General features: G+C 37.3%; 1 protein-coding gene across 1 annotated transcript; it reads left to right on the forward strand.

Annotated features, from left to right (window-relative positions):
• The first annotated feature begins 422 nt into the window (after positions 1 to 422).
• LOC145947809 (uncharacterized) lies at positions 423 to 6,719 on the forward strand. Its single transcript, XM_083057587.1, has 2 exons — positions 423 to 599; positions 4,639 to 6,719. The coding sequence occupies exons 1-2, from the start codon at positions 491 to 493 to the stop codon at positions 6,717 to 6,719; spliced, it is 2,190 nt and encodes a 729-aa protein (XP_082913713.1). The 5' UTR covers positions 423 to 490.
• Positions 6,720 to 12,771: the final 6,052 nt, after the last annotated feature.

Consider the following 12,771-nt stretch of genomic DNA (forward strand, 5'->3'; position numbering starts at 1 on the left):
CATTTGGTACCAAACAGACACCAGCGTACAAATTTTTTAACTTGATATACATAAAATAAGGTTGCGTCGCATGGGGTCAGCGGTAAAAAAGTATCGATTTCTAATATTTAAAGACGAGCCAAAAATTCATCCATTATACATTTTAATAGTACATTGATTACAGAATCTTTTGGTACCAAGCAGACAACAGCGTACAAACTTTTTCATTTGCTATACATAAATTAAGGATGCGTCGAATGGGGTCAGCGGTAAAAAAGTATCGATTTCAAATATTTAAAGACGAGCCAAAAATTCATCGATTATACATTTTAATAGTACATTGATTACAGAATCTTTTGATACCATGCAGACACCAGCGTACAAATTTTTTAACTTGATATATGTATAGGAAAGTCTATTCGATTCTTTCATAGAGTGCCGTGAGAAAAGAAAAAGATCTGGTTGCTATGCAGCTGTTTATCGTGGTTCGTTTTATGTTTGAATCGACACGATGCGCATCGTACGGAAATATCAAGATCATCAGAGATACATCGAAATATATTTGGTTAATTACATATATCTGGTTAGGAAGGTCGACTTTGTCCAATTGGGGACATCATGTAAGTACATATCATGATAGTCGATACCTTCCATCAAGCCAATTATTTGAGGCTAGCCATAAGGTGATCATCCAAATTCTATCTTTGCCTTATGGTGATTAATATATCTTTGCCTTATGGTGATTTATATCTTTATCAAACAAATTCTATCTTTGCCTTATGGTGATTAATATATCTTTGCCTTATGGTGATTTATATCTTTATCAAACAAATTCTATCTTTGCCTTATGGTGATTAATATATCTTTGCCTTATGGTGATTTATATCTTTATCAAATTAATTCTATCTTTGCCTTATGGTGATTTATATTTTTATCAATCTAATCTTATCAAAGCTGATTAATATTTTCTCTGCCTTAAAAGGTGATAACTGAAAACTATAAAACTCTTATTCATATTTTGCCTTACGGTGATATTATCCATAATCATTTTTATCTTGCCTTACGGTGATATCATTTAATTCATATTTTAATTATATTTCCTAATTTCTTTAGAGACGCAGGAATTCTTTACAGATATATATATATATATATTTCCTGGTTCCTGTTTTGAATCCTATAAATATTCTGGTTCCTGTTTCTAAGATGAAGACAACTCCTATATAACCTGTACTACATTCAGTCCTGTACATAATATGAAATAACGTCGTAAAACAAGGAAGGATTATACATAGCAAGAATATAGAAAGAATTAATATTAATCTTGGAATAAGAGTTAAGAAGTTACGTTCGGTACGTACAAAAATTACATTTTATTGTTATCGAACATTTTTTGGTCCTTCGAGCCGGATACCAAGCTTTTCAAGATGTCTAATATAGAAGCAAAGATCGCTTTACAAAAAAGTCGATTTAATCTAATACAAGATGCAGCGGATTTTGATATCGTAGAAATTTCACGTTTAAATCGTCAATTAATTAATACACGTTTGGATTTACTTGATCAGAATTGGTCTAAATTTCAAGTAGAACATGAAAATTTATATCTTGAGATACTTTCTGAGAATAATGATCAATCATATATTAAAGAACACGTGTATGAACGTTGTCAAGCGTTTTATGTATATTCTCGTGCTAAATTACTTACATATCGAGATGATTTAGAAACGGTAGATCGGCAATCTCGACCTACTCATTCGGAACATGTAGCATCATCTACCTCACAATTACCTCGTAGTGCATTGCCTCGTATTAAATTACCAAGCTTTTCAGGAGATTATCAATCATGGAGATCATTCCATGATTTATTTGTTTCTTTAATTCACGATAATGAAGATTTATCAAACGTTGAGAAGATGCATTATTTGAAGACATGTGTAACTGGTGAAGCGGCTCGGTTAATGTATAATTTGCCTATTTCTGATGAAAATTTTACTGTTGCATGGGATATATTAGTTTCAAGATATGAGAATAAACGATTTTTGATTACTACTCAATTGGATAGAATTACAAATTTAAAGCCGCTTAAAACAAAATGCGCTCAAGGTCTCAGAACTCTTTTGACAACCATATCAGAAGTTATTGGTGCTTTACGTGCTTTGAACTGTGAAGTAGATCATTGGGATCCATTATTATTACATCAGCTCGTAAGAATACTTGATCCTGAAACTCGAGAAGCATGGGAGGTTAAACTTGGTTCAACCTCTTCATATCCGACTTACTTACAATTTGAAGAATTTCTTATTGGGAGGACACGAGCTTTAGAGAATCTTAATTTACATAATAATACTTTTTCTTCTGGATTACATAAGGATAAGGATCATTCCTCTTTTGGAAAGTCTCGTACAAAAATAGCTGCTCATGTAGCTACATCATCTAATCAAAATTCTTTTACTAATTCTTTCATTTGCCCGCTATGTGGATCTTCACATTTTTTAGCAAAGTGCGATCAATATCATTCGAAAACTCAGCAACAACGAAGGGATATTATTATGAAGCATCGACGATGTTTTAATTGTCTTGGCCCACATGTAGCAAGCAAATGTAATTCTTTAAAAAGATGTCTCAAATGTGGAAAGAAGCATCATACTTCAATTCATGACATCAACGTGTCTTCATCAAAACATTTTGGTGAAAAATCATCTAAGATAGATAATGCTCAATCTACTCAATCTAAAGAAAATCCTCAGTCACAACCTTCAATAGAATGACAAAACAAATTATGTGCTCATCAATCTGGACAAGCAAATTCTTTACCAAAATTTACGTTATTAGCTACGAGTAGAGCCATATTACATAAAAATAAAGATGTAAATTTTGCAGTACGTTTATTAATAGATCAAGGATCAGAATTATCTTTTATTTCAGAAAATTTAGTAAATCATGCACAACTAAAACGCAGTTCAGCTTCAATACCACTTCTTGGAGTCGGTGGTACATATTCCGGTCACACTAAAGGAAGTGTTACAATAAAATTACAGTCCATCTATGATCCAACTTATAATTGTACAATCGAAGCCTACGTGTTACCTCGTCTAACAACTAAATTACCGCCTTTTAACGCGTCTTGTCATACTTGGTCTCATATTGCTGGACTTCAACTTGCAGATCCTGATTTTTTTTGTTCTGGTCATATTCATATCATTTTAGGTTCAGATAATTATGGCTCGGTAATTCTGCCAGGATTAATACGAGGGGATTTGTCAACGCCTATTGCTCAGCAAACTATTTTCGGATGGGTTCTTTCAGGACCAATATCAGAAAATGATTTATCTAATTCAGCAAGAACGTATCATTGTACTTTGGATCATGATTTACAAGATCTTATTGCTAGATTTTGGAATCAAGAGGAACTACCTACTACAACGGAATCTAAATTAAGTGAGGAAGAAGAAGAGTGTGAACGACATTTTTTGTCTACTCATACAAGAGATGCTACTGGAAGATATGTTGTACGTCTTCCTCTAAAATCAAATCCTTCACTTCTGGGTGATTCAAAACAAAAGGCACTATGTTGTCTCAATAGATTATTTCAACGATTTACTTTAAATCCCAAGTTTCAAGAACTCTATGTTGATTTCATAGAAGAATACAAAACATTGGGTCATATGATGTTAGCTGATATTTCCGGAAATAATAATTCTCCTATGCACTATTTACCACACCATGGAGTTCTTCGAGAAAGCAGTCGTACCACAAAATTAAGAGTTGTTTTTAATGGGTCTAGCCGTACAAACAGTGGTTATTCTCTTAATGATCTGCTTCACGCAGGCGCAAAACTTCAGACAGATATTTCAGATATTCTTATATGGATTCGTACACATCGATTTCTTTTTTCTACAGATATAGTTAAAATGTTTCGACAAATTGCTCTTAATCCTGACGATTGGGATTTACAAAGGATATTGTGGCGAGGTTCTGAAAATCAACTGGTAGCTTTTAGACTCACAACTGTAACTTATGGACTTGTCTGTGCTCCGTTTCTTGCATTACGAGCATTACAACAATTAGTAACCGACGAAGGTCATCATTTTCCTAAGGCTGTTATTCCTTTGACAAAGGGAAGATATGTTGATGATATCTTTGGAGGAGCGGATTCAATTTCGGAAGTTAAAGAGATTGTCAATCAACTTATTCAATTATGTGCAGCAGGTGGTTTTCCTTTACAAAAATGGAGTAGTAATTGTAGAGAGATTCTGCCAATGTCGATGTCGGGTGAAGAATGTGAAGAATCGTCATCTGCTGTGGAAATTGAATCTACACTTTGCAAGATATTAGGTCTTATTTGGAGACCCGACTCGGACACGTTTCATTTTTCAGCTTTACCAACATCTACTACAAAATATACTAAAAGAATAATTTCTTCTGAAATCGCAAAATTATATGATCCATTAGGACTTATCGCACCTATTCTCATAACAGCCAAAATCTTTCTTCAAGAACTCTGGTTAAGAAAGATTGAATGGGATGAACCTCTTTCTCAAGACATGCAATATCGTTGGGAGAATTTTAGAAAACAACTTCAGCATCTAGATCAATTAGCAATTCCTAGATGGTTTGGTTATGTTCATTCCAGTACTTCTGTTGAAATTCATGGATTTTCAGATGCATCAGAATTAGCCATGGCAGCTGTGATTTATATAAGAATTTCCAGTAACGATGGTAAAATATCTACTCAACTGATTTGTTCCAAGACAAAGGTTGCACCAATTAAACGGCTTACGATTCCACGTCTTGAACTTGTTGCGGCTTTGTTATTAGCGCGATTAACTGTACATACTTTAAAAGCACTAGCACTTTCTGACGTATCGGTGTTTTGTTGGTCTGATTCATCTGTAACTCTTTCTTGGATTTCGGCTCATCCAACCAAATGGAAAGATTTTGTTCGTAATCGTGTATCTACTATACAAGAATTATTACCTTATGGATCTTGGCATTTTGTTCCTGGGAAAGAAAATCCTGCGGATTGTGCATCTCGTGGTTTAAGGCCAGATCAATTAATTAAATTTGATCTATGGTGGAAAGGACCAAATTGGCTTTCTGAGTCTCCATCATCTTGGCCTTCTTTCAAGTGTAAAGAGTTACCGGAAACTGGTTTGGAAGAACGATCCAGACAAGTCATGATTGCTGTCACCCATCAACCTTTATACTGGGAATTGTTGGATAAGTACTCTTCACTCATGAAATTATTACGAATTACTTCTATTTGTCGCAGATTTATTCGTTGTCTCCGTAGAGAATCACAATCAACACTGATTAAACATCCCATAACACCCATGGAAATCGAGAAGAGTCGTAATTTTTGGGTACGAATTGTACAACAAGCATGGTTTTCGAACGAGATTCGTATAATTTCTAATAGAGAACATTTGCCTAAATCCAACCCTTTGATTCGCCTTACACCTTTTATAGACCATGAAGGATTACTTCGTGTTGGAGGTCGTCTCCATAATGCACAGATAGAGTCTGACACAAAACATCCACTTATTATACCAAGAAGATCTTCGTTAAGTACTTTGATTATTGATGATGCTCACAAAAGGACGCTACATGGAGGTACTCAAGTTACTCTCGGTTTTTTACGAAGTTCATATTGGATTATCGGTGGAAGAGCACCTGTACGTTCTTACATCCTAAGATGTGGAAGGTGTGCACGGTATCGCGGAATTCGAGCGAAACAGCTCATGGGTCAATTACCATCATCACGTGTGACTCCAGCAAGACCTTTTTATAACACAGGTTTAGATTATGCTGGTCCCGTGATAATGAAGACTTGGAGAGGGCGAGCGGCAAAAACTTATAAAGGCTATTTAGCTATATTTGTTTGTCTCACAACATCAGCAATACATATAGAAGTAGTTACGGATTATACCACTGATGCATTTATAGCTGCCTATAAACGGTTTACTGGTAGAAGAGGTATATGTGCTACGCTACAAAGTGATTGTGGAACAAACTTTGTTGGAGCTGATGCAACTTTAAGACGTTTTTTCAAGTCATCTTCTAATGAATTACGTGACCTTGCCTATCTTCTCGCTAAAGATAACACTGAATGGAAATTCAATCCTCCATCAACCCCTCATTTTGGAGGAAAGTGGGAAGCAGCTGTAAAATCTATTAAATTTCATTTACAACGAATTTTAAAGGATACTATATTAACGTATGAAGAAATGACAACGATAACTGTACAAATAGAAGCAGTGTTAAATTCAAGGCCATTATGTCCTTTATCAGATGATGCATCTGACTATTCACCCCTGACTCCAGGACATTTTCTTATTGGAGAAGCACCAACTACATTACCGGAACCGAGTCTATTAACTGAAAAGACATCTTTGCTTTCACGCTGGCAATTACTTAAACAGAAAGTAGATCACTTTTGGTCAAGATGGTCTATAGAGTGTTTACAAAGGTATCAAGCCATTTCTAAATGGTATCACCCTTCGAATGAAATAAAAGATGGATCCTTAGTATTAATTACGGATGAGCGTTACCCGCCAGGAAAGTGGCCCCTCGCAAGAGTCATACATTTACATCCAGGACCAGACGGTTTAACCAGAGTTGTTACAGTGAAAACTGCAAACTCTATTTACAAGAGACCTATAACAAAATTATGTATTATCCCAACTGATCCTGAAATTCATTCAACAAATCTATTGTTGAATGCGGGCGGAGAAAATGTATAGGAAAGTCTATTCGATTCTTTCATAGAGTGCCGTGAGAAAAGAAAAAGATCTGGTTGCTATGCAGCTGTTTATCGTGGTTCGTTTTATGTTTGAATCGACACGATGCGCATCGTACGGAAATATCAAGATCATCAGAGATACATCGAAATATATTTGGTTAATTACATATATCTGGTTAGGAAGGTCGACTTTGTCCAATTGGGGACATCATGTAAGTACATATCATGATAGTCGATACCTTCCATCAAGCCAATTATTTGAGGCTAGCCATAAGGTGATCATCCAAATTCTATCTTTGCCTTATGGTGATTAATATATCTTTGCCTTATGGTGATTTATATCTTTATCAAACAAATTCTATCTTTGCCTTATGGTGATTAATATATCTTTGCCTTATGGTGATTTATATCTTTATCAAACAAATTCTATCTTTGCCTTATGGTGATTAATATATCTTTGCCTTATGGTGATTTATATCTTTATCAAATTAATTCTATCTTTGCCTTATGGTGATTTATATTTTTATCAATCTAATCTTATCAAAGCTGATTAATATTTTCTCTGCCTTAAAAGGTGATAACTGAAAACTATAAAACTCTTATTCATATTTTGCCTTACGGTGATATTATCCATAATCATTTTTATCTTGCCTTACGGTGATATCATTTAATTCATATTTTAATTATATTTCCTAATTTCTTTAGAGACGCAGGAATTCTTTACAGATATATATATATATATATATTTCCTGGTTCCTGTTTTGAATCCTATAAATATTCTGGTTCCTGTTTCTAAGATGAAGACAACTCCTATATAACCTGTACTACATTCAGTCCTGTACATAATATGAAATAACGTCGTAAAACAAGGAAGGATTATACATAGCAAGAATATAGAAAGAATTAATATTAATCTTGGAATAAGAGTTAAGAAGTTACGTTCGGTACGTACAAAAATTACATTTTATTGTTATCGAACAATATACATAAAATAAGGTTGCGTCGCATAGGGTCAGCGGTAAAAAAGTATCGATTTCTAATATTTTAAGACGAGCCAAAAATTCATCGATTATACATTTTAATAGTACATTGATTACACAATCATTTGGTACCAAACAGACACCAGCGTACAAATTATTTAACTTGATATACATAAAATAAAGTTGCGTCGAATGGGGTCAGCGGTAATCGATTTCTAATATTTTAAGACGAGCCAAAAATTCATCGATTATACATTTTAATAGTACATTGATTACAGAATCTTTTGGTACCAAGCAGACACCAGCGTACAAATTTTTTAACTTGATATACATAAAATAAGGTTGCGTCGCATAGGGTCAGCGGTAAAAAAGTATCGATTTCTAATATTTTAAGACGAGCCAAAAATTCATCGATTATACATTTTAATAGTACATTGATTACAGAATCTTTTGATACCATGCAGACATCAGCGTACAAATTTTTTAACTTGATATACAAAAAATAAAGTTGCGTCGAGTAGGGTCAGCGGTAAAAAAGTATCGATTTCTAATATTTTAAGACGAGCCAAAAATTCATCGATTATACATTTTAATAGTACATTGATTACAGAACCATTTGGTACCATGCAGACACCAGCGTACAAATTTTTTAACTTGATATACATAAATTAAGGATGCGTCGCATAGGGTCAGCGGTAAAAAAGTATCGATTTCTAATATTTTAAGACGAGCCAAAAATTCATCGATTATACATTTTAATAGTACATTGATTACACAATCATTTGGTACCAAACAGACACCAGCGTACAAATTATTTAACTTGATATACATAAAATAAAGTTGCGTCGAATGGGGTCAGCGGTAATCGATTTCTAATATTTTAAGACGAGCCAAAAATTCATCGATTATACATTTTAATAGTACATTGATTACAGAATCTTTTGATACCATGCAGACACCAGCGTACAAATTTTTTAACTTGATATACATAAAATAAGGTTGCGTCGCATAGGGTCAGCGGTAAAAAAGTATCGATTTCTAATATTTTAAGACGAGCCAAAAATTCATCGATTATACATTTTAATAGTACATTGATTACAGAATCTTTTGGTACCAAGCAGACAACAGCGTACAAACTTTTTCATTTGCTATACATAAATTAAGGATGCGTCGCATAGGGTCAGCGGTAAAAAAAGTATCGATTTCAAATATTTAAAGACGAGCCAAAAATTCATCGATTATACATTTTAATAGTACATTGGTTACAGAATCATTTGGTACCAAACAGACACCAGCGTACAAATTTTTTAACTTGATATACATAAAATAAGGTTGCGTCGCATAGGGTCAGCGGTAAAAAAGTATGGATTTCTAATATTTTAAGACGAGCCAAAAATTCATCGATTATACATTTTAATAGTACATTGATTACAGAACCATTTGGTACCAAACAGACACCAGCGTACAAATTTTTTAACTTGATATACATAAAATAAGGTTGCGTCGCATGGGGTCAGCGGTAAAAAAGTATCGATTTCTAATATTTAAAGACGAGCCAAAAATTCATCCATTATACATTTTAATAGTACATTGATTACAGAATCTTTTGGTACCAAGCAGACAACAGCGTACAAACTTTTTCATTTGCTATACATAAATTAAGGATGCGTCGAATGGGGTCAGCGGTAAAAAAGTATCGATTTCAAATATTTAAAGACGAGCCAAAAATTCATCGATTATACATTTTAATAGTACATTGATTACAGAATCTTTTGATAGCATGCAGACATCAGCGTACAAATTTTTTAACTTGATATACATAAAATAAAGTTGCGTCGAATGGAGTCAGCGGTAAAAAAGTATCGATTTCTAATATTTTAAGACGAGCCAAAAATTCATCGATTATACATTTTAATAGTACATTGATTACAGAATCATTTGGTATACGAGACATTTGATCCCTTGTAGTCCCGTCAGCACGGAGTTCATTAACCGTTGGAATGTAGCTGGTGCGTTCGTTAACCCGAATGGCATTCGATTGAACTCGTAATGTCCATACGGTGTGGAAAATGCAGTCTTGCATTTATCGGGCTCGGCCATGGGTATCTGATGGTAGCCCGACGCTAGATCCAAGGTGGTGAAGTACTTTACATTTCCCAGTTGGTCTAGTATATCCGTTATGTTCGATATTGGAAAAGAATCGCCTATGGTTAAATTATTAAGTTTCCGGAAATCTACAACTATACGTAATTTTCGGTTTCCTTCCGCATCCGCTTTTTTGGGGACCACAAGTAAAGGCGCATTCCATTGGCTGTTACTAGGTCGGATTAGCTTGTCCTTCAACATGCCCTCTATTTGTTTATTTATTTCTTTTTTGTGTTTCTCCGGCAATCGGTATGGGCATACATTTACAGGTGCACTGTCAGCTCGGAGCGCGATTTCGTGTGACGTAGTCGGAGTGCAAGTCAGCGCGTCTCCTTTAAGGTAAAACACGTCACCGAATTCCTCACAGATTTGAAGCAATGTTTTTTCTTCTTCTTGATTGAGATGTTGTAGTCGGAGTAAATTTTTTATTTGCTCTCTGCGGGAGAGTGTAGGCGCTTCCTGGAGAGGCGGGACATTCTCTCTTCGAGCCACCGTGTTCGTAATTTCCTCGATGTTTACCCATGGAGTTGACATTTTAATGTATTTTTCGGTTGTATTTATAACGCTAACCGGGCATGAAAATTCTTCTGGTTCTACGAGACAGTGTCCGATAAATACTCCGGGCAGCATTTCTTCGGCGCGTACCACGCCTACCTTATTCGAGTCGGTGGTGGCTCGGATGATTGTTTCGCTTCGCGGCTTCAGCATTAGCGCGCGGTACGAGCGTAATTTTAATATTGTCTCTGCTAGTTGTAGCTGTTTTTTGTCGTAATCACACGTTATCTTGTGCTTTTGCAAGAAATCTACTCCCAAGATTCCTTCGTAGTCGATGGGGAAATCGTCCTTCACGATGTAGATAGGATGCCGTATTTTTCGGTCCTTCAAGGTTATTGTGGCCTTGATTTTTCCTATAGTCTGGATCTGGTGTCCCATTACTCCGGTCAATGCCATTTTCTCTTCGTAGATCATGGCTTCCCCTTTTAGATTTCTTAATTTAATTAAGGTCACTGTTGCGCCGGTGTCGAAGAGTAAATTTAACCTTCCCTTCTTTGCCTCTTGTATGGGCAGAGTCACTAGATCTAGACCTGTCGTAGTGGGTAGTTGTGTGGTTACTTGCGATATTTGATACTCGGCCGCGGGTCTCGGCCGTTTCGTGTTTTCCTCGTCTTCTTCATCCTCCGGTGTTGTATGTTTCTTTCGCTGTCCACTAGTGTTAGAATGGCCTTGGGCGCTCTTATTTCCGTTTGTCCTTGTGTGCGTATTTCCCGGGCGTCCGTGCAGACTCCAACATTCGTTACGACCGTGACCTGATTTTTTGCAGTAGGTGCAATGTTTCTCAACAGCGTTGATTTTCCCTTGTGGTTTTGGCAAGGAGAATCTGTTGGCGTATCTGCTCGTGCGGCAGTCTCGTCCGAGGTGTCCGGTCTTCCCGCATTTGTGACACTGTATAGTTTTATTGATGTGTCCTGTGTGTGAAGCGGTCTGGTCGGTCCGGGGTCGCAGTGTCTGCTCTGTCGGGCCCTTCACTTTCTCTTCCGCGCTGGCTTGTGCGATGGCGTCTTGTAGCGTCGTGTGATGCTGTGCTTGTACCATCAGCTGGATGTTTTCCTGGAGGCCTATCTGGAAGTTCTGCAGGGCTTGTTGTTGCAGCGTATCGAGTATAATGCGCTTGCGCTCGCTGCCGAAAGCCTGCCCTTCGATCATGGATTCGTACAGTTCCATGGCTAAATTATCGACGCGTGTTCCGTATTCCCGGGCGCTTTCGCCGGGTTTTTGCTTCAGGGTATTGAATTCCACCTGAAGATGGGTAGTGCTCCTCTTGCTTAGATAGCAGATTTCCAGTTCCCGTTTAAGTTGGGCGAAGTTGTTTATGTCGCGTGTTTCAAAGTCGAGCATAGCCTTCCCCTTTAGCTTGGTGCAGAGTAGCGCTTCTAGTAGCGTCTTCTCGTCTACTGGGTTAATATTTTTTATAGCGTAGGAGCTGGCGCTTAGAAATTCTTTAAGTCTGGCTTGGGAGGTTCCGTCGAACTCAGGTATCATGTCTCGCGCTTCTTTCAGTCGTAAGAAACCATGCAGATGTGCGGTTTGCCTGCGCACATCGCTCACGATTCGTCCATAGGAGAGGTCGGCATAGGGGTTTTCGTGTATTATTCGCGTTCTATTTAAGTCTTCCCGGTTTGTACGTAGGTCCCTCATCTGGTCGCGGAGGTGTCTCATTTCCTCTTGCATTTCCCGGAAGCTCTGCAAAACCTCGACTAATACCGCGTTGCTCGGATCTTCGCTAGGACGTCCCGCATCCTCGTAATGGGCGGCGGCGCCATGCCTAGTCTGCGTTCGCATACGCTCGCATTTCTCTATCTATGTCGTCGGACGGGACCGAGGAGTGTGTCATAGTGTTTCCGTCAGGTATCTCAAAAATATTACTATCGTACGACACGGGGGAATAGTTTCGTCTTACCGAAACGCGATCATGTTCGATCGATATTGCTCGGTCCTGCGTTATTATTATTATGCGGCGAGGATTGGTTGTCCGTTCCGCCTTGGGTTTCGGGTTCGCGAGCTTCCGGTTCGCGCGGATTTACGCCTGGGTATTCGGATTCGAGATTCTTTCGGACGCTATCGCGAATATCGCTTCTTCTACCACTTGCACGGGCGTTACGAAGCCGAATCTATTTGCTAATTTCGCGGGTGCGCTTAAAAAACGTGGTCGTTGAAACGTGACCTTCTTTTTTGCCGGTGCCGACATTCAGGCAATATTATTATACAATATGCTGACTTACAGTATAACGATGATACGCATTTTCTTTCGCTCGCTCGTCGTTTTCGCACGGTCGGCTGTTGGTTGGTTCCTTGTGCTGTTTCGTGGTTGGGTGGTCCTGTTCTGGTCCGCTGCAGCTTCTCTCGGTATTCCTTTTTTGAGGTCCTCGA

This window comes from Prenolepis imparis, unplaced genomic scaffold (assembly GCF_030444845.1).
Source record: "Prenolepis imparis isolate NDT839.2.m4 unplaced genomic scaffold, iyPreImpa1.0 SCAF_151, whole genome shotgun sequence".
Classification (NCBI taxonomy): domain Eukaryota; kingdom Metazoa; phylum Arthropoda; class Insecta; order Hymenoptera; family Formicidae; genus Prenolepis; species Prenolepis imparis.